This window comes from Narcine bancroftii, chromosome 6 (genome assembly GCF_036971445.1).
Source record: "Narcine bancroftii isolate sNarBan1 chromosome 6, sNarBan1.hap1, whole genome shotgun sequence".
Classification (NCBI taxonomy): domain Eukaryota; kingdom Metazoa; phylum Chordata; class Chondrichthyes; order Torpediniformes; family Narcinidae; genus Narcine; species Narcine bancroftii.
In genome coordinates, this window is record NC_091474.1 from 145437934 (window position 1) to 145461262 (window position 23329).

Here is a 23329-nt window from a genome sequence, read left to right on the forward strand (position 1 = left end):
AATGAATGTAAAGGCACTTCATCTGAATGCCCATAGTTTTCGAAACAAAGTCAGTGAACTAGTAGTGCCAAGGAGCATTTACTGGCATTTACAGAAATTTGGCTGCTGGATGCAGATGATTGGAAATTGTAAATCAATATGTATCAGGTAATTCAGAAGGTTAGGCAAGAAGGTAGGATAATGCTCTTAATTAAGGATATGATCAATATGATAGAGTCTATATAAGGTCTAAGGAGCAGAATGTTCAATCCAGGGTAGAGATTAGGAAGAGCAAGAGGGAAAAAATAAATCATCGGTGGGAATAGCCTTTAGGCCACCAAATAATAAACACAAGCAATAAACCATGAAATATCAGATCCATGTAATAAAGGAATGACCGGTATATTTGTAATGGTGAACAACAACTTGCATGCAGATTGGGCGAATTAAGTTAGTTGAGGCATTTTTGAGGAGGAGTTCATGGAATGCATCTGTGATAGCTTTCTTGAACAAAATGTCTCTTAGATCTGGTCCCATGCAATGAGACTGGTAGAATGAATAATTTTGCAGTTAGGGATCCTCTCGGAGAATGTGATCACACTAAGATTGATTATTTTTCATACAAATGGAGGGTCCAATAGTATAATCTAAAACCTGTGTAAGATGCCTAAACAAGGGAGACTACAACAGGATGAACAAGGAATTGGCTAGTGTAGATTGGGAGCATGTGTATATAGTGGGACAGTCGAGGAGTAGTGAAAGACATTTAAAGAGATTGTTTGCCATGCTCAACAGAAGTATATTCCAGTTAAAAACAGTAAAGATAGGGATTATAAAAACAGATAGTGAAAGTTTTTGTAATTGTAAAAAGTGCAAATATAGCTCCCATGGAAGATGAGAAGGGAGATTTAATATTAGATAATATGGAATTGGCTGTAGCCTTAAATGACTATTCTGTGTCAGCCTTCACAATAAAAGATACATCCAACATACCAAAGAGGGTGTGAAAGGAGGCAAGGACCTCAATACAATTGCCATCAATAAAAATGTAGTGCTGAGCAAACTAGTGGGTATAAGGTAAACAAGTCTCTTTGATATCTTTGACCTTGTGATATGTGTTTCTCAGGCCAACGTCAGAACATCCTTTGAGAGGGTGAATTCTTGCAAGCCATCAGACCCTTATGGTGTACCTGGCAGAGTACTATAAAATTGTACCAACCAACTAGCTGGTGTGTTCACAGACATCTTCAATCTCTCATTGCTGCAGTCGAAGATTCCCACCTGCTTCAAAAGGGCATCAATCAAATGGTGCCCAAGAAAAGCAGAGTGAGCTGCCTCAATTATTATCACCCAGTAGCACACACATTAACTGTGACATGCTTTGAGAGGTTGGTCATGGTCAGAATTAATTTGTACCCGAGACCTGAACCCAGTGCAATTCACCTATCGGCACAATCGTTCCACAGCAGATGCCATCTCACTGAATTTCTGTTCAGGCCTAGATCACCTAGACAAGAGCAAAATCATACATCAGGCTGCTTTTTCTTGAATTCAGCTCAGCATTCAGCACCATCATCCCCTCCAGCCAACTGGTCAGCCAACTCCAAAACTGGGCCTCTGTAACTAGATCCTGGACTCCCTCATCAGAAGACCACAGTCAATGTGAATCGGTAACGTATCCTCCTCACTGACGGTCAATACAATTGCACTTCAAGTTGTATGCTTACCCCAGTGGTCTACTACTCTCTCCACACCCGTGACTGTGTGGCTAGGCACAACTCAAATGCCATCTACAAATTTGCTGATCACGGGAGAATCACAGATTTCAATGAGGAAGTGTACAGGAGGGATGTAGATTAGCTAGTTCAGTGGTGTCACAACAACCTTGCACTCAGCATTGGCAAACCCAACAAAGTGATTGTGGACTTCGGGAAGGAGAAATCAGGAGAACGCAATCCAGTCCTCATCGAGGGGTCAACAGTGGAAAGGTTAAAGAACTTCAAACTCCTAGGTGTCAACTCTTAAAATCTATCATGGGGCCTTCCTGTCGAAGTAATCATGAAGAAAGCTTACCAGCGGCTATACTTTGTTAGGAATTTGAGGAAATTTGGTATGTCACCAAAGACTCTTGAGAATTTCTACAGGTGTACAATAGCAAGCATTCTGACTGGTTGCATCACTGTCTCGTGGAGGTGACAATGCACAAGATAGGAAGAGGCTACCATCAAGAAGGAGGTACAGAAACCTGAAGATAAACACCCAATGATAGAAAAACAGCTTCTTCCCCTCCATCAGATTTTGAATGGACATTGAACCACAGATGCTACCTCACATTTTGCAAAACAACATATTTTGTGACAAATGTTCATGATAATAAATTCTGACTCTTGTCCTGTGGAATATATCCCAGGGCACTGAAAAAAATGCCAAAAGTTATGGTGGACAATTTAGTAGTAATTTACCAAATTTCTCTCGACTCTGGGCAGGTACCAGCTAGTTAGCTTAACATCTGTAGTCGTAAAAATGAGGAAGAAAGAGCGAGACAAATCCTATTTGACAAATTTACTGAAATCATTTGAGGATATAACGATCAGGTGGATGCTTTGAACTTGGATTTCCAGATGAGGTGCAGCATAAAAGATAAGGATGCAAGAAATTGGGGGTAATGTGTTAGCATGGATAGAGGGTTGATTAACCAGTCAAAGGCAACAGTTGTGATAAATGTGTGTTTCTCTGGTTTGAATTCGGTGGTAAGCAGAATTCCGCAGGGATTGGTGCGATGCCCACAACTGTTCACAATATACATGAATGATTTGGGAAAGTGGACTGTGTATCTAAGTTTGCTGATTACACTAAATTGAGTGGAAAAAATAAATTGGGCAGAGGATGCAGAAAATTTGCAGAAAGATATAAATTGGTTAAGTGAACAGGAAAGGGATTGACCAATGTTGGTAAATGCGAAGTCTTTCACTTTGGAGGAATTAGATCAGATGATGATTTATATGATGTCAAATTGCAACTTATTGTGCAGAGGGACTTGGGAATGCTTGTACATGAATTGCAAACGATTTGTTTGCAGGTGAGGCCACACACTGATAGTGCACGCATTTCTCTGCTTCTTACTTGTGAAAGGATATACTGGCTTTCAATGGGGTGGAGAAAAAGTTCACCAGGTTGATTTCAGCAATGAGGGAGTTTGTCTATGAGGAGAGACTACACTTGCTAAATTTCAAAGAATAAGAGGGAATCTTATAGAAGCATATAAAATTATGAACGAGATAGATAATAGAGGCAGAAAAGTTATTTTTGCTGATAGGTGAGGCTAAAACTATGGTACATAGTCTCAAGAATTAGACAGCATAGATTTAGGATTTGAATAAAGAGAAACTGCTTTTCAAAGAGAGGAGTGAATCTGTGGAATTCTCTGCCAAAGAAAGCAATAATGGCTACCTCATTAAATCTATTTAAGATGCAGTCAGATAGATTTTTGGATAGTGGGGAAATGAAGGGTTATGGGGAAAAGGCAGGCAGGTGGAACAGAGTCTACAGCTAGATCAGCTTTTATTTGTGAAGAAATGGCCTCAAGAAATGAGCAGTTTGCAAAATTGTGAAATCTGGGGCATGATGCATATCGAATCCTGTAGTGAATTTCTTCTGGTGTCTTGAATTTAGTTCAATCTTCGATTCCTGGTGTTCAGACAACGACTTCATCCAGTGCTTGGAAATCTACATCACTTGGAATGGACACAGCAAGTAGGCAACGATCTGCATCAGATCCACCAAATCTTCATCCTCCTGTACCACCGGTCCGAGTTACATCAGCAACAACAAGTATGTGGTGATTGAGTGTGTTGTGATGATTGAGTGAGTATGTGATCATTCAAGAATCTGGTGATTGAGAGTGTTGATACTGTGGTCAGTTTTGTTTACGGCACGATAATTAATTAAAATTAGATTTTCTTTATTTTTCTTGTGCTGAATTAACAGGGAGTGTGATCTAAAATAATGTAAGTTCAGTAAACTTGTTAACTGATCCTCCATTGATCATGCCTTTAACTTTTCCTTCCACTTCTCCCATTTCCTGCAGATCCAGGGTGTAGCCATGGGTACATATATGGGGCCCAGTTACCTGCCTCTTTATTGTTCCAATCTTATTTGTGTAATACTCTGCAACTCTTCAAGTTCAAGTTTATTATTACTGTATATGATTGCATAAGTACAACCCGACGAAACAGTATTCTCTGGTCCTTGGTGCAAAAACATGCAGACACACAACCAGATGTAACACACATGCAGACAAGCGATACATTATGTATATGTGTGTATTTTTTTTTCTTTGGCTTGGCTTCGCGGACGAAGATTTATAGAGGAGTAAAGTCCATGTCAGCTGCAGGCTTGATATGTATGTGTGTGTGTATATATGTTTTATATATATATATATATATATATATATACATATCGAATCCATGCTGCTGAAGACCCAACCGTGCTGGGTGGATCGCGACTCCAGCGAGCTCTCCACTGGCCACCGAGACAGAGGTGCACCAAAGAAGAGGTACAAGGACTGCTTAAAGAAATCTCTTGGTGCCTGCCACATTGACCACCGCCAGTGGGCTGATAGCGCCTCCAACCGTGCATCTTGGCACCTCATAGTTTGGCGGGCAGCAACCTCCTTTGAAGAAGACCACAGAGCCCACCTCACTGACGAAAGACAAAGGAGGAAAAACCCAACACCCAACCCCAACCAACCAATTTTCCCCTGCAGCCACTGCAACCGTGTCTGCCTGTCCTGCATCGGACTTGTCAGCCACCAACGAGCCTGCAGCTGACGTGGACATTTACCCCCTCCATAAATCTTCATCCGCGAAGCCAAGCCAAACGCCTGCCTGTCCTGCGTCGGACTTGTCAGTCACCAACGAGCCTGCAGCAGACGTGGACGTACTCTTCTATAAATCTTCGTCTGCGAAGCCAAGCCAAAGAAAGAAGATATATATGTTATGTATGTGTGTGTATATATATGTGTGTGTGTGTGTGTGTGTGTGTGTGTGTGTATGTATATGTATTTTTTATATATATATAAAAATAGTGGAGATTTGGAGTTTAACTTGGAGGTTTGGTATAAGCAGTTTATTCAGTCCTTCAGCATTTTCACTGCCCGTAGGAAGAATCTGTTTCTCAGTCTGGTAGGTCTGGCTGTGATACTCCTGCATCTCTTTCCCAATGGAGTAGCTGAAAGATGCTGTGTGCAGGATGCTAGGGGACCTCAATGATTTTGCATGCCATTTTCAGACAATGATTCCAGTAGATCACATCGATGGTAGGAGGAAGTCCCTAGTGATCCTCTCTGCTGCTCTTATGGTCCTGTGGATTGACTTCCCATTCAATTCTCTACAGTAACTGTGATGCACCCGGCCAGGACACTCTCAATAGAGCTCCTATAGCAAGTTGACAGGACGGTGGCCAATAGCCTTGGCTGCCTCCAGTCTTCTCAGAAAATGCAGTTGCTCTTGTGTCTTCCTGACAAATGAGGAGAAAAAGTGTGTCCAGGATAATTCACTTGTTAAGTGGACTCGAGGGACTTGGTGCTCTCTACTCTCTCCAGGGTGGTTGTTCCTGGTGCTCCTGAAGTCCATGATCATCTCCTTTTGTTTTATTCACATTGAGATTCAGGTTATTTCTCGGGCCTTATCACGAGATTTTGAACCTTTTCTCTATAGGGCGACTCATCGTTGTTGATGATGAGACCAACTACTGTTGCGTCATCTGCAAACTTGATGACTGTTGGAGGTGGATCTGGCGTTGTAGTCATGGGTCAATGGCATGAACAGGGGCTTCAATGTGACAGTGCTCAATATTCTGCTGCTGACCCAGACAGCCTGTGGTCTTTCTGTTAGGAAGTTCAGAATCCAGTTTCCGAGAGGGGTATTGAGTCCCAGCGAGGATAACTTCTCCACCGGCCTATAGGGAATTATTGTATTATACGCTGAGCTGAAGTTGATGAACAGCAGCCTGGTGTATGAGTTGTCGTTCTCTAGGTGGATCAGGATGAAACAGAGGGATGAGGCCATAGCATCATCAATATAACGGTTTTTTCTATAGGTGAATTGAAATGGGTCCAGTGTCTCTGGGAGATGTACTTTGATGTGTTCCATCATCTGACACTCAAAGCATTTCATAATGGTGGAGGTTAGTACCACTAGACTTTAGTCATTGAGACCTATTACTGTTACCCTAACTGGTACTGGGGTGATGGTGATTCTCTTGAAACCTGCAGGGAGAATGTTTTGCTGCAGTGATGTGTTGAAGATGTTCATAAGAATTCCATCAGTTGATCTGCACAAACCTTTAGTACCTGACCAGGTATGTTGTCTGGTCCCACTGCCTTGTGTGGGTTCTTCCTGAATAGGGTTCTTACTTTGGCTGTGGCCATTCATCAGGCTTCAGTGTCAGCATGTTCTTCACATTGGCACCTTGCATAGAAGATGTTCAATCTGTCTAGAAGGGAGACAACATTGTCTTCAACTAGCAAGGTTGTCTTGTCATCTGTAATGGTCTTGATCCCTTGCAATATGCGCCTCGTATCACCAGCATTGCACAGCTGTCTATCGATTTTTCATGCATACCCACTCTTTGCCTTCTGGATTGCATGGGAGAGTTCAGCCCTGGCTGAATTTAGTGCAATCTTGTTTCCTTTCCTGAAGCCAGCATTTTGAGCTCCAATAAGTGCCCGGACCTCTGCATCCAACCATGGTTTCTGGTTAACCCTGGTTGTGAAGCATTTGATCTCAGTGACATCCTCAATGCACTTGTTGATGTAGCCAATCATTGAGATTGTGTACTCATTCATGTTTATATGACCCATGTAGGTGGCTGACTCCCTCAAACAGCTCCAGTCCGTGGTCTAAAAACAGTCCTGTAGCATTGCTGTATCTCTCCCCTCCTCTGCCATGTCCTGACCTCTCTGAGAATTGATCTTGTTTGCTTTGCCAGCGATCTGTATGCTGGAGTTAGCAGGATTTATATGTGATCTGTGTGTCCTTGGAAGGGGGTGGGGGGTGCAAGGGGCAACCTTGAACACACCAGGCTGGTTGCAGAGGTTCGGGTACTTCGCGGAACTCATAATGCTGGCTTCAGGAAAGGAGACAAGATTGGACTAAGATCAGCCAGGGCTGAATTCTCCCATGTAATCCAGGGATGTCGGTGTGCATCTGATCCAGGATGTTCTCTCCTCTGATGGTGAAGTTAAAATGCTGTTAAAACCGTGGTAAGACTGTTTTCAGGTTGGCGTGATTGGAGTCAACAGCTATAATCATGGTGTCATCAGGCTGGAATGCCTGGCTTTGCCGATGGTACCATAAAGCTCCTTCAAGGCTTTACCCTCATTAGCTGAAGGCAGAATGTAAACTGCAGCAATTAGCATTGCCGAGAATTCCCTGGGAAAGCAGAAGGTTCTGTATTTCACCATTAGGTACTCTTATCTCTGCTGAATGAATGTGTTTACAACAGACATTTGTGTACCAGTTCTCAATCAGAGCAAGGACAGAGTCCCTCTGGTCCTCACTTTCTACCCCATCAGCATCTACATTATCCGCCAACTTCAGCACAATCCCATTACCAACCACATTTTCTGCATTTCCCACATAATCACAGAAAATAGAGACGTCCCGGCATCTCTTCCCTCTCCTTCATCCAGATCCACAAACAGTCCTTCCAGATGAAGCAGACTTTACATGCACATTGCTCAAGCTGATCTACTGCATTTGTTGCCCTCAATGTATCCTCTTACATCAGTGAGTTCAAATCCAAATCGGATGACCCTTTGCCAAACAGACACTTAGTCTGTGGGTCTAAGCTTGAGCTTCCTGTGGCTAACCAACCATTTCAATGCCCTTTAACATTCTAACATGTGTATCTGTTGTTATCAGGGTAAAACTAAATGTAAACTTGAAGAGCAACATATGTTCCTCCTTGATATCATTAAACCTAACAAAATGAACATTATTTTTCTAATTTTGGGCAACTCTCATCTCTTTCTAGTTTCACTGTTGCTATCTCTTTACTGACCACTGCTCTTCAATTTTTCTTTAATTCCTCCAACCCCCCCCCCCCACCCCTTCAATGGTCTCCACTCATATAATCACTCCACCTCTCTGATACCAAATCGTGGAACATTCCCTACAGTATTGTATAAGTGGCATCACCAGAAAAACTGCAGCTGTTCAAGAAGGGAGTCATCTATGAATCACATCAATGGCAACATGTGTGGAGAATAGTGGTGAATTTTTTAAAAAAAGCAACATATTATGCATAACTTATTTGACTTTGTTTTTGTTTGCTGTTATCTTTCAGATTCTTCACCACCAGCTCCAGTGGCAAAAACAAACAGCGTTATAGAAGCAATGAGTCTGCAGCTAAAGCAGTCACAATCTCAACAGCAGCAGCAAGGTACTGTGCAAGCTGCTCAGAACAAAAAAACGCCACCTCCGCCGCTGCCTCCACAGCCGCCACTTCGCACTTCGCAGCAGAAGTCATTGTCCAGGTAATAGGTTTTATGTTTGCAGCTTGTGACCGTAATCATTCTTTATATAGCTTCTTTTCTGGCAATAGAAATATATGGAACTAGAAACTGAGGGGCAATAGATTGCTGTTTTGTGGCAAAACGCTTGGTGATATTTCAGAGACTTTGGATGAAAGAATTGGAGATTGGTCAGGATGAATGGGGATAGATAAAATGATCTTCCTGCCCGGTTTTATCTTGTGGCTTCCATTCTGTACTTAAAAAAAAAAAAAAAAATCTAATTTGAACTGCTCAAAAAATTTATGGTGATATGGTTAAAAAAGAGAGTGGACAAAATTAAAAATTGGAAACTGCAAAGAAAGTTTAAAAACTTCCATATCCTAAATGTTCTTGATTTCATTCAGAGCTGGATTTATTATCATATGTGACACAAAATTTGTTATTTTGCAGAAGCAGTATTGTGCATTATGGGTGCAAATATATCTATAAATTACATTTCCATAAATACAATATTTAAAAATAATTGGTGCAAAAGAAAAAAAAGGTGAGGTAGTGTCTGTGATTCATTGTCCATTCAGAAATCTGATGGTAAAGGGGACAGTTGGGAGTGTGTCTTGAGGCTCCTGTACCTCCTTTCTGATGGTAGCAGTGAAAAGAGGTCATGGCCTAGGAGGTGAGGGTCCTTCATGTTAAAGGGTGCTTTCTTGAGACACTGTCTCTTAACTGTGTCTTTAATGGACGTCTAGGGCACTGGCTGAGTTTCCAACCCTCTGTACCCTTTGTCCTGTGCATTGGCACCTCCATACCAGAATTGATGCAACCAGTCAATACACCTGTAGAAGTTTGCAAGAGGCTTTGGTGACATCTCCCAAATCTTCTCAAACTCCTAATGAAATATAGATGCTAGCAGGCCTTCTTCATGATTGCATCAACAATTGGGCAATAGAGTTCAACAGTTGAAGAGAAAGGAGTGGGCTGTCAGAGTGGTAAGGCTTTGGGTCAACAGGCTCCGGCGAGAACAGATAAGGGGTGAGGATTAATTGGAGTTGAAGTTAGAGGAACAAAAAGAGTATAGGTAAGAGCAGTTTTTTAAGATATATATTTTGTTCATCTAGTCATAGACAGTGGAAATGACAGCTAAGGCAGGGAATGCTCCTCTTACAAAATGATGGTTGTCAGGGAAGTCAGCAGTATCCCTGACAACTTCATCTACAAGAAGTGCATCCAGCTGCAGCTCTTGGCAAGCCGAATTAAGGAATTGGAGCTGGCGTTGGATGAACTCCAGTTCATTCAGGAGGTAGAGAGGGTGATGGACAGGAATTACAGGGACACTATCACACATAGGAGGCAGGAGGAGGGTAGATGGGTGACAGTCAGGAGAGGGAAAGGGAAAAGACAGGCAGTGCAGGACACCCCTGCGGCCGACCCCCTCAATAACAAGTATACCATTTTGAATTTGGATACCATTTGGGGGGATGTCCTACCAGGGATAAGCCACAGAGATGAGGTCTCTTGCACAATGCCTGATCCTGTGGCTAAGAAGGAAAGGGAGTAGAAGAGACAAGCTGTAGTGGTAAGGGATTCCATAGCTAGGGAGACAAATAAGAGATTCTATGGAAGAAATTGAGTATCCCAGATGGTATGTTGCCTCCCTGGTGCCAGGGTCGATATATCTGAGATCAAATTCATGGCATTTTGCGGAGGGAGGTGATCAGCTCTATGTTGTGGTCCATGTAGGGATTAATGATGTGTGTAGGAAAGGTGAGGAGGTCCTACAAGGAAAGTTCAGGGAGTTAGATGTTAGGTTGAAGGACAGGACATCCAGGGTTGTTATCTCAGGATTGCTACCTGTCTCATGTAATAGTGAGGTTAGAAATAGGAGGATAATGCAGCTTTACACGTGGCTAAAGACATTGTATAGGAGGGAGGACTTAGGGTTTCTGGATCATTCGGCTGTCTTCAAGAGAAGGTGGGACCTGTTCTAACGGGATGGTTTGCATTTGAAGTAGAAGGGGTCTAATATCCTTCAGGAAGGTTTGCTAGTGCTGCTCCGCTGGGTTTAAACTAGATTTGCAGGGGATGGGAACCAAGTGCCAGAGCAGATAGGAGTGGAGGAGGGAAACAGTGATGTTAAAATTGCATGCACTGTTAGAAGTCGATTGGTTTAATGTGGTGGAAATGTTCTCAGGTGCATCTATTTCAATGTAAGGAGTTTTGTAGGAAAGGCAGATGAGCTTAGAGCATGGATTGGCATGTGGAATTATGAAGTTGTGGCCAGTTGTAAAATTTGGTTGGAAGAGGGGCAGGACTGGCACCTCAATATTCTGGGCTTCCGTTGCTTTGGACACGATAGAATGGGGCTGTGGTGGGGGGGTGGGAGATGAAAGGGAGAGGACTGTCATTGTTCATCAAGGAAAATATCACAGCTGTGCTCAGGCAGGACAGACCAGAGAGCTCGTCTACTGAAGCAATATGGGTGGAGCTGAGGAATGGGAAAGATATGACCACACTTATGGTGTTGTATTATAGACCGCCCAATAGTTAGAATTGAGGAGAAAATCTGCAGGAAACATAAGGGTGTGATAGGAGATTTTAACTTTCCACATATTGACTGGGACACCCATACTTCTAAAAGGGCTTGATAGCTTGGAGTTTCTAAAATGTGTTCAGGAAAGGTTTATAAATCTATGCACAGGTGCTCCTTTACTTATGATGTCTCAACTTACAATTTTTCAGTTACGATGGTGCGCTGGTGCTGTATTTTATTATTAAAAATTGTTTTTTTCAGTGTGGAATAAAAGATATTCAATATTTAATTATAAAATAGGATGTGATTTAGATAAATTTACCCAGCTGTAGGCTATCCTGAGTGGTCTGACAACATTTAAGGTATAATCTAGGTTAGGTATGGCAAGGCTGCATTCTTCCTGTATTTATGTATGGCTGCAAGTCATCGACCATCACAAATGGAATGGAAAAAAGAATCAATTCAGCAGAGACATGGTTTCTCAGAAGTATGCTCTGCATATCAAAAATGCACAGGATAACAAACGAAGTTCTACAAAGAATGAACACAAAATGTAAATTACTTAAAAGCATCAGAAAACAGCAATCAAATTCTTTGGACAACTAATGCAAAGAGATACATTAGAACAGTTAGTTACAATTGGTAAGCTGGATTCTACCTGATGGTATGAAAAAGAGTTAGATAGAGATTGAAAGTGATAGATGAATTAACATGATGGTTAGAAATAAGGGAGGCAACAAATACAATTTGGAGGGTCAGAGACCGTGATGGATGGAGAGACGTGATCACCGACAAGGCACCTGAATGAACAAGGCTACCAAATGATATTTGGTAGGTGTGATATTCTTTTTCGACACGATTTTCCCACAGGTTTTTTGGAAGGTAATCCCATTAGAAATAGAGGAGCACCTGTATAAGAGGTACCAGCAAGAGAGAATGCAATACTGATTCTCCTATTAGGGAATGAGACAGTTCAGGTGACAAAAGTATGTGTAGGTGAACATTTTGGGTCCAGATCATAATGCCATTAGTTTCAACTTAAATATGGAGAAGGATAGGTCTGGGCCTCAGGTTCAGATTTTAAATTTGAGAAAGCCCAATTCTGAATGGGAGAGAAAAGGAATTAAAAGAATAGAAAATTGTTTTTTGGGAAATAATTTATTATCTTTTGAACAAATGAAGTACAAATATGGAATAACTCATGGTACAATGTTTGCATACCATCAACTGAAAGCCTGCTTAAAGGATTAATTGGGAAACAGACTGAGATTACCAGAAGGAAGCAGCGTTGAATGTATGATTACAGAAACAATGATAATTAAAAGATTTATAACAACATGTATATTAAGCTGCAAGAGAAGGAAAATGATGAAATGAGCTATAAACCCAAACAAAATTGGGAAAAAGATTTAAACATAAAGATAAAAAATGAAACATGGGAAAGGTTGTGCTCTGGAACTATGAAGAATATAATAAGCACAAGGTTACGCATGATGCAGTATAATTGGTTACACAGGTTATATATCATGCCCAAAAAGTTTTAAAAAATGGGATCCAACATTATCAGATAGATGTTTTCTCTGTAAGAAGGAAATGGGAAAAACAGTACATGCAATTTGAGCATGTGAAAAAGTGAAAAAGTTTTGGGAAGATCTAAATCAGGTATTAAATAAAATCACAAAAAGCAACATATCAAAAAATCCAGACATCTTTCTTCTAAGTAATATAAATAAAAACTGGCCTCAAACTGGATGAAGCGCGAAAAAGATTTATTATGATAGCCTTAGCTGTAGCAAAAAAATGTATAATGTCAACTTGGAAATCAGAAGAGAGCCTGAGAGTACAGCAATGGTACATGGATAGGGGATTCTGCGGACACAGCAAGGAGAACCGGATGGTGGTTTGCCTCCCTGGTGCCAGGGTCCGAGATGTTGCTGCTCGTGTCCCAGATATCCTAAAGTGGGAGGGACAGGAGCCAGAGGTCGTGGTACATGTAGGTACCAATGACATAGGGAGAATTAGAGAAGAGGTCCTAAAAAGTGAGTACAGGCAGTTAGGTAGGGAGTTAAAAAGAAGGACCGCAAAGGGGGTAATCTCTGGATTACTCCCTGTGCCACGTGACAGTGTGAATAGAAATAGAATGAGGTGGAGGATTAACACGTGGCTGAAGGGGTGGAGTAAGGGGCAGGGTTTTAAGTTTCTGGATAACTGAGACCTTTTTTGGGGGAGATGTGACCTGTACAGTAAGGACGGGTTACACTTAAATCCCAGGGGGACCAGAATCCTGGCAGAGGTATTTGCTATGGCTACTCAGGATCCTTTAAACTAGAATGGTTGGGGGGGAGGGAACAAAATAGTACAGAGCAGTAAGGAGAAGGTTAGAATGCAAGCAATGAAAGTTTGTAGTAAGTATTTGAATATGGATGGGCAGGTGATAGAGAAGGGAAATGCTCTGGAAGAAGATGAAGGTCAATTGGCAGGAAAAGTAAATAATGTTGTTCTTAAAGATGAGGGAAAACAGGGATTAAAAAATGGGAAATCCCTGAAATTCATATATTTTAATGCCAGGAGTATTGTAAAAAAGGTGGATGAGCTGAAGGTGTGGATTGATACTTGGAAGTATGATGTGGTAGCGATTAGTGAGACATGGTTGCAGGAGGGATGTGATTGGCAACTGAATATCCCTGGGTTTCGTTGTTTTAGGTGTGATAGAGTCGGAGGGGCAAGAGGAGGTGGGGTTGCATTGCTTGTCAGGGAAAATATTACAGCGGTGCCTAGGAAGGATAGATTAGAGGGCACATCCACGGAGGCTATTTGGGTGGAACTGAGGAGTAGGAAAGGAGAGGTTACACTTGTAGGGGTGTATTATAGACCACCCGGAGGGGACCGAGACCTAGAGGAGCAAATCTGTAGGGAGATAGTAGATATTTGTGATAAGCACAGGGTTGTAATTATGGGAGATTTTAATTTTCCACATATAGATTGGGAAACATATTCTGTGAAAGGAATGGATGGGTTAGAGTTTGTGAAATATGTGCAAGATAGTTTTTTACAACAATATGTAGAGGTGCCGACCAGAGAAGGAGCAGTGTTAGATCTACTGTTGGCAAATGGGATGGGTCAAGTGACGGAGGTTAGTGTTGGCGAGCACTTCGGGTCCAGTGATCATAATGCCATCAGCTTCAATGTCATTATGGAAAGAGAGAAATCAGGGCCAAGGATTGAGGTTTTTGATTGGGGAAAAGCTAGATTTGAGGAGATGCGAAAGGACTTGCAGGGTGTGCATTGGGACAATTTGTTTTATGGGCAGGATGTAGTAGAGAGATGGAAGTCTTTTAAAGATCAGATTTTGAGAGTGCAAAAGCTTTATGTTCCTGTTAGGTTAAAAGGAGGGGCAAAAGGTTTGAGAGAGCCGTGGTTTTCAAGGAATATTGGAAACTTGGTTCGAAGAAAAAGGGAGGCGTACATTAGATATAAGAAGCATGGAGTTAAGGAGATGTTTGAAAGATACATTGAATGTAAGAGGAATCTTAAGAGAGGAATTAGGAAAGCTAAAAGAAGGTACGAGAAAACTATGGCAAGCAGGGTGAAAACTAATCTAAAAGAGTTCTACAAATATGTTAATGGTAAGAGGAAAGCTAGAGACAAAATTGGTCCCTTAGAAAATCAGAGTGGAAAACTGTGTGTGGAGCCTAGAGAAATGGGGGAGATATTGAACAGTTTCTTTTCTTCGGTATTCACTAAGGAGAAGGATATTGGGAGATGTGGGATAAAAAAAGCAAATTGGGTAAATATGGGGAATATAGAGATTACAAAAGGTGTAGTTTTAAGGCTTTTGAAGAATATAAAGGTGGATAAGTCTCCGGGACCAGACGGGATCTTCCCCAGGACATTGAGAGAAGTGAAGGAGGAAATAGCAGAGGCTCTGGCGGTAATTTTCCAAATGTCATTAGATATGGGGATAGTGCCGGAGGATTGGCGCATTGCGCATGTGGTTCCGTTATTTAAAAAGGGTTCAAGGAGGATGCCTGGCAACTATCGGCCTTTAAGTTTGACGTCTGTGGTAGGTAAATTAATGGAGAAAATTCTTAGAGATAGTACTTATAAACATCTGGATAGACAGGGTCTGATCAGGAGCACTCAACATGGATTTGTGGGAGGAAGGTCATGTTTGACCAATCTGATTGAATTTTTTGAAGAGGTGACTAGGAATGTGGATGAGGGTAGCGCAGTGGATGTTGTCTATATGGACTTCAGTAAGGCCTTCGATAAGGTACCACATGGAAGGTTAGTTAGGAAGGTGCAGTCTTTAGGTATAAATTTTAAGATAGTCAAATGGATTGAACATTGGCTGAAAGGGAGAGGCCAGAGAGTGGTAGTGGATAATTGTCTGTCAGGTTGGAGGCCGGTGACCAGTGGTGTGCCTCAAGGATCTGTATTGGGCCCATTGTTGTTCGTTATATACATTAATGATCTAGATGATGGGGTGGTGAATTGGATTAGTAAATATGCAGACGATACTAAGATAGGTGGAATAGTGGATAATGAAGAAGGTTTTCAAGGATTTCAGAGGGATTTGGGCTGCTTAGAAAAGTGGGCTGAAAAATGGCAGATGGAATTTAATGCTGATAAGTGTGAGGTGCTTCATTTTGGTAAGAAGAATCAGAATAGGACATATGTGGTAAATGGGAGAGCATTGAGGAATACAGAAGAGCAGAAAGATTTAGGAGTAACGGTACATCGTTCCCTGAAGGTAGAAACTCACGTGAATAGGGTGGTGAAGAAGGCTTTTAGTATGCTGGCCTTTATCAATCATTGCATGGAATATAGGAGTTGGAAGGTGGTGTTGAGATTGTATAAGACGTTGGTGCGGCCTAATTTGGAGTTCTGTGTGCAGTTCTGGTCGCCTAATTATAGGAAGGATATAAACAGAGTGGAGAGAGTGCAGAGAAGGTTTACCAGAATGTTGCCTGGGTTTAAGCATCTGGAGTATGGGGAGAGATTGGACAGATTGGGTCTTTATTCTTTGGAGCGTAGAAGGTTGAGAGGGGATTTGATAGAAGTATTTAAGATTATGAAAGGGATAGACAGAATGGATGTGGATAGACTATTTCCGTTAAGAGGAGGAAAGATTAAAACAAGAGGACATGAGTTAAGAATTAAGGGGCAGAGGTTTAGAGGTAACATGAGGGGGAACTTCTTTACTCAGAGAGTGGTAGCTGTGTGGAATGATCTTCCGGGAGAAATAGTGGCGGCGGAGTCAATTGTATTATTTAAGAAAAGGTTGGACAGGTATATGGATGAGAAGAAGATGGAGGGTTATGGGCATTGTGCAGGGAGGTGGGACTAGAAAGGGGTGTTTGGTTCGGTGCGGACTAGAAGGGCCTAATGGCCTGTTTCCGTGCTGTAATTGTTATGTTATGAATAAATGTATTCCATTGGAAAAAATAACATATCATTTAAAAAATAGTCACATTATTTTAACAAATTTGTGAACCGTACATGGAACATAAAAGAATGGGCTTGCCTTGGACCTCCATCCCCTAAAATGATAAAATGATAAGAAGACAAAATGACTTCATGCAGTTTGTAAAAGTAGATGACACAATTTTCTTGTTTATTTTCATTGTGTGATGACATTGTTTAATGGTTTTATTGTATTGTATATGTTGAACGTTAAATGAGTTTGGAGGGGGGGTGGGAAGGGGAGAAGGAAGGTAGGGGGGAAAAGGGCAAGAAAATGACACTGTATATATTTAAGAGGGAAATGTTTGTATGTAATTTGATTGATATGGTTCACATTGTGAAAAATTAGAAAAATTTAAAAAAACAAGGTGCCTACACACACTCATGTGGCCAACTCTGCCCCATTCCCTACAAGCCCAAACTATCTGGGCAGGTGTTGCAACTCCCTCGACATCCATGACAAAAGCGAGGTCAAGACTTTTATCTGAGGTCAAGGGAATCCACACAAATTCAAATGTTATCATACCTGAAAGATGCGGCAGTTATAATGAGCAGCAGTTAAAAAAAATGAGATAACACTCTTGGAGACTGGTGCATCATTAGGGTAAAACACAACAAGACAATTTAGAATTTAGACTCAAAAACATTACATAAAATTACATAAATTACAAGCTAAACTAAATTTATTATACATAAAGCACTCATTGCAGTTATATAAAAAAAAATGAAAAATCTATGCCACCAATCCTTGACTAGAAACCCAACACTAGCACCATAGGGTTGAAAGACCTCAGCAAACCTCGGTAGTTCGAGTAAGGAGCCTCTCAGTTCGCGTTCTCTGGTCCCTGGGGTTATGATATAGGCAGCTCCACGCCCCACAGGCACCCACATTGCCTCTCTGGAGTGCCCCACCAGCGTGGAGAAGTCTGGGCCCTGCAAACAGTCCACAGCCTCGGTGAGGCATCCCCTCGAGTACATTTGCTAACTTCACCCAGTGACAAACCCTGGGCTCCACCTCATTGCCGCAGCTCCACGTCTGTCATTCCAATCTCAGTCTGGGCCGTCCCGGGCCCCACACCGGTTGCTAAGGCTGCACCGCTGTCCTCCAAGCCTCCCTGCTAACATTCCAGATGCCCACCTCAGGTGTCAGGACCTCCACAATGGACACCCCTTAGATGGAGCATGAATTGCTGCCAGTGAATTTTTCAGGCTCCAGTAGATCCCTCAAACACTCCCTGGTGCTTGTCCGCCAGTTCCAGGCCTCAGACTTTGAACATGGCTACATACTTAAGATAATATGCATCAGAGTCCAGAGAGTTGCATTGAGCTGCAGTCACATTGCTGCCATCTTGTCCATCTATTGGGCATTGGTCTATCAAGACATTGGTGAGGCCAAATATGGAGTATTGTGTGCAATTTTCGTCACCTAACTGCAAGAAAGCTATCAATAAGATAGAAAGAGTGCAGAGAAGATTTACTAGGATGTTGCCTGCACTTCAGGAACTGAGTTACAGGAAAATGTTAAAAATGTTTATTCCCTGGACTGTAGAAGAATGAGGGGAGAATTGATAGAGGTATTTAAAATTATGAGAGGGATAGACAGAGTAAATGTAGATAGGCTTTTTCCACTGATGGTAGATGAGATACAAACCAGAGGACATGGGTTAAGAATGAAAAGGGAAAAGTTTAAGGGGAATATAAGGGGGAACTTCTTCACATGGAGAGTGGTGGGTATATGGAACGAGCTTCCAGCTGTAGTGGAGAATGCTGGCTCAATTTTAACATTTAACAGGAATTTGGTCAGGTACATGGATGGAGCAGATATGGAGGCCCATGGATTGGATTCAGGTCAATGGGACTATGCAAAAAAAAAATGGATCAGCACAGACTAGAAGGGCAGAATAGGCCTATTGCTGTGCTTTAATGTTCTATGGTCCTAACATGATGGCCCCAGGATAGATCTTGAGAAATTTTGACACCCAGGAATTTGAAGTTATTTACCCACTTCACTGCTGACCCCTCGATGAGGACAAATTTGTGCTCTGGTTTCCCTTTCCAGAAGTCTACAATCAATATCTAAGTTTTGCTAACTTTGAGTGCAAGGTTATCAATTAGCTGAAGAGAGACGGAGCGCGACTCGGATGGGTAGAGGGAAGAGAGTCAGCAGCATGACTCGGGTGGGCGGAGGGAGGAGAGAGACTGCAGCGCGACTCGGGTGGGCGGGGGGGAGGGGAGAGATACGGCAGCGTGACTCGGGTGGACAGGGGGAGGAGAGAGAGACTGCAGCATGACTTGGGTGGGCGAGGGGGAGAGACAGCAGCATGACTCAGGCAGGCAAGGGGAAGAGAGAAGGCAGCGCGACTCGGGCGGGCAGGGGGAGGAGAGAGACGGCAACGTGACTCGGGTGGGTGGAGAAAGAGATGGCTGCATGACTCGGGTAGACAGTGAGCACATTTCAGGTGGGCTTAAATCTGGGGCAGCTGGCTTTCATTCTGAAATCTGGAAAAATCTGAAATTCAGAATACACTGTCCCCTAAGTGTTCCAGATAAAGGATTGTGCATCTGTACTTGTCACACTGTGGTGATATGACTTGAAAATATGATGAACACTTGTAATTCTTTTTCTTCACATGTTCTGTGACATTATTTTAAAAGAGTTGAACTTTGCTAACGACCTGCTGAATTTTCAGATCTAATTCCTTTTCTATAGTTGCTTAGGTGCAGCATTGCATGCCAAACACTCTTGTCAATATGAAATTTTTATTGCCTTATTTATGTGAAGCAAGGTACGTGACTGAAGTAAGTACCTGAAGTAACAAAAAAAAACTAAATAAATCTGCCTGCTCATTTTGGAACATCTCTGTCATCTGTTTGCAGTTCTGAGCGAACATCCACAGTTAAAAGACCATCAATGGTACTTGGATCAATGCAATCACTACAGGCAGGTAAATTGGCATACTTTATCAGCTTTGCAACCATAATGATTGTGCATTCTATAAATGAAATACCCAATTATAGTTAAAAAATGGATTTAAGTTATTCTTTACTGTTTTGGTTACCTATGTCATTTTTGGTGATGGCTTTGATAGAACTAAGTGTATTATGTCTTTAATTTGTGAATTCTGGATGTGCCATGGGCAGGTACTTCCAAGTGTATTTTCATTCAATCAAATTCATGCCCTGCAATCAGCATTGGTTTAGAAGTAGCATACTTGATTCTGAGTCAGGAATTCATGTGCTCAAGGCCCTCTGAAGAAGTAACTTGGGAGGATCCCCTAATTATTTAGCATATCATTTGGATGTAGAAGATCTTTGTGGTGCACTTCAGATTATGATGTGGGCTTCTTCCTGTGTCCCAGCAGATACTTATTCATAAGAAAATAACAACAGTGTAGATTTAATAATGCATACAGTGCAGGATGTGTAAATATTTCTCTTCCTGAGAACTCTGTCAGACGATTTTTCCATTAATCGTCCATTTTGTATTCCTACCCTAATTGTATTGTTCCACGTGAACCTACTGTATTTATTTGATTTCATTGAATAGTTATGCAAGAACTATCTCCAATTAAATTAATGGAATATATATCGTATCAACTCATTAATGAATATCATGAAACACTTATTATTATCATTATTATTGATAGAAGAGTTTAGATAGTCAAATTTCCATAAGTCAAGTGTATATTTCATTGTTCTTTTTTGTGACAATTGATTACCACATTGCACTGTGTTTGGATAGTTACATAAAACAGGGGTTCCAAACCTGGGGTACATGTACCCCCAGTGGTACATTTGCACTTTTCAGGGGATACATTGGGTCTCAGAGAATAACCACTACTGTACCATACATGGTGTTGTAATCTGCAGTCATATTTCACAATGTCATGTTTTTTTTAATCCTTAATTTTTAGGGGTACACGGGAACCTATAAAAATGCCCAAGGGGTACAGAGGAACAAAATGGTTGGGAACCCCTGCCGTATAAGAAATAGCATTTTGGAAAACCCTGAGGAGCACACATGTACTATATTAATACAAGTTAGTTTTACAGGATCTGTCTGAAAGTAAGATGAGAAAATCTGTATTCAAAGCAGATCAACATTTCACTGTTTCTTCTCCAATAGGTGATGCTTCCTTGACATCTGACACTGCACCTAAAAAGCCAGGACATGCACCTAATTCAACAAATTTAAACAAGGCTCCAGCACCAATGCCACGAAAATCTCAAATGGTAAGTACATCATCAAACACAAAAAAATGCTTGAATTTTAAGGATTTCAAATAGGATTTCTGTCCTATTAAATTTTAAATAAAGCACAAGGCTTTTTAACTTCAATTCCCAATGAACCATTTTAAAATTTTCTTTTAGTTTTTAATTTTTGATTGTGCCAATAATAAATGGTTTATAAAATAGCTGTTATTTATTCAATCTTCCTTAAATTTGCATTCAACCCACAAACACTATAATAAGGAATTCTCTAGTCACAAGCTCCTTGAAACCGTGTTGAAAATGATCACTGCGAATTGAAAGAACAGACTTAACTAGAGAATAACATTATAATTAGAGGTTTTTGATCTCGGCTTTTTTAAATAATTTTTTCTTTTCACACTGTGAACCATATCAACCAAAATATGTACAAACATTTCTGATTAAATATACACAGTGGCATTTCCCCCCTTTTTCCCTTTCCAGCTGCTCTATTTCCCGATTGTAATCCTTTTTCATCTGAGTTAAATAACTTATTTCATGGCTTGGTTCAGCATCATGCTGAAGAAGATTGAAAAGAGGGTTGGTGCGAGAACACAGCCTTGCTTCACGCCATTGTTAATGGAGAAGGGTTCAGAGAGCTCATTGCTGTATCTGACCCGACCTTGTTGGTTTTCGTGCAGTTGGATAATCATGTTGAGGAACTTTGGGGGGCATCCAATGCGCTCTAGTATTTGCCAAAGCCCTTTCCTGCTCACAGTGTGAAAGGCTTTGGTGAGGTCAACAAAGGTGATGTAGAGTCCTTTGTTTTGTTCTCTGCACTTTTCTTGGAGCTGTCTGAGGGCAAAGAACATGTCAGTAGTTCCTCTGTTTGCGCGAAAGCCGCACTGTGATTCTGGGAGAATATTCTCGGCGACAATAGGTATTATTCTATTTAGGAGAACCCTAGCGAAGATTTTGCCTGCAATGGAGAGCAGCGTGATTCCCCTGTAGTTTGAGCAGTCTGATTTCTCGCCTTTGTTTTTGTACAGGGTGATGATGATGGCATCACAAAGGTCCTGAGGCAGTTTTCCTTGGTCCCAACAAAGCTTGAAAAACTCATGCAGTTTGACATGCAGAGTTTTGCCGCCAGCCTTCCAGACCTCTGGGGGGGATTCCATCCATACCTGCTGCTTTGCCACTTTTCAGTTGTTCATTTGCCTTATATGTCTCATCCTGGGTGAGGACCTCATCCAGCTCTAGCCTTAGGGGCTGTTGAGGGAGCTGGAGCAGGGCGGAATCTTGGACTGAGCGGTTGGCACTGAAAAGAGATTGGAAGTGTTCTGACCATCGGATGAGGATGGAGATCTTGTCGCTGAGGAGGACTTTGCCGTCTGAGCTGCGCAGCGGGCTTTGGACTTGGGGTGAGGGGCCGTACACAGCCTTTAGAGCCTCGTAGAAAGCCCTGAAGTCGCCAATGTCTGCGCTGAGTTGGGTTCGCTTGGCGAGCTAGTCCACCACTCATTTTGGATCTCCCAGAGTTTGCGCTGAAGATGGCTGCATGCGCGACGGAAGGCTTGTTTCTTCTCTGGACAGGACGGCTTTGTAAGGTGAGCCTGGTGGGCAGCTCGCTTCTTTGCCAGCAGTTCCTGGATTTCCTGGATGTTATCGTCGAACCAGTCCTTGTTTTTCCTGGAGGAGAAGCCCAGAACCTCTTCAGTGGATTGCAGAATGGGAGTCTTCAGCTGATCCCAGAGGGTTTCAGGGGACGAGTCCGTGAAGCGGATTGCATTGTCGAGCTTTGCTTTGAGGTTTGCCTGGAAGTTTCCTCTCACTTCGTCTGACTGCAGGTTTCCAACATTGAACCTCTTTCTAGGGGCTCTACTGTTCCTGGGGTTTGGCTTGAAGTGAAGGTTGAGCTTGCAGCGAACCAGCCGGTGGTCAGTGTGACAATCCGCGCTGTGCATGACCCTGGTGTGGAGCACATCTCGTTTGTCTCTTTCTCTCACCAGGACGTAGTCCAGGAGGTGCCAGTGTTTGGATCGGGGATGCATCCAGGTAGTCTTCAGGCTGTCCCTCTGCTGAAAAAGGGTGTTTGTAATGACAAGCCGCTGTTCTGCGCAGAGCTCCAACAGGAGGCGCCCATTGTCGTTGCACTTGCCGACACCATGCTTGCCCATGATTCCTGGCCAGGTTTCTGAGTCTTTGCCGACGCGAACGTTGAAATCGCCAAGGATGACAACCTTGTCGGCTGTAGGGGTGCGTTGAATAAGGTTGCGCAGGTCAGTGTAGAACTTGTCCTTTTCTGCTGGTTCTGCCTGGAGGGTTGGAGCATAGACACTGATGAGAGTGATGCGACGCTTGTTTTGAAGGGGGAGTCGCATGGACATGATCCGGTCCGAGTGGCCTGTCGGGAGGTTTTCGAGTTTGGAGGCAATGGAGTTCTTGACCATGAAGCCTACACCAGAGAGGTGTCGTTCATCCAAAGGCTTGCCAGACCAGTAGAGTGTGTGGTCTGCGCCGCGTTCTTGGAGGCTGCCTACAACTGCCAGGCGGACTTCACTGAGAGCGGCTATGTCGATGTCAAGTCTGAGGAGTTCATGTGCAATGAGGGAAGACCGACGTTCAGGTCGGTGGCTGTCAGCCTTGTC

The 23329-nt window shown here is 42.3% G+C and overlaps 1 protein-coding gene across 2 annotated transcripts in view; it reads left to right on the forward strand.

Annotated features, from left to right (window-relative positions):
- asap2a (ArfGAP with SH3 domain, ankyrin repeat and PH domain 2a) overlaps nt 1-23329 on the forward strand; it is a 218325-nt gene that overhangs the window by 178088 nt on the left and 16908 nt on the right. For both annotated transcript variants that reach the window (XM_069886255.1, XM_069886254.1), the window contains exons 23-26: nt 3652-3810; nt 8329-8518; nt 19368-19435; nt 20617-20723. In XM_069886255.1, the coding sequence (XP_069742356.1) occupies nt 3652-3810; nt 8329-8518; nt 19368-19435; nt 20617-20723 (524 nt within the window). The remainder of the gene's footprint in view (nt 1-3651; nt 3811-8328; nt 8519-19367; nt 19436-20616; nt 20724-23329) is intronic.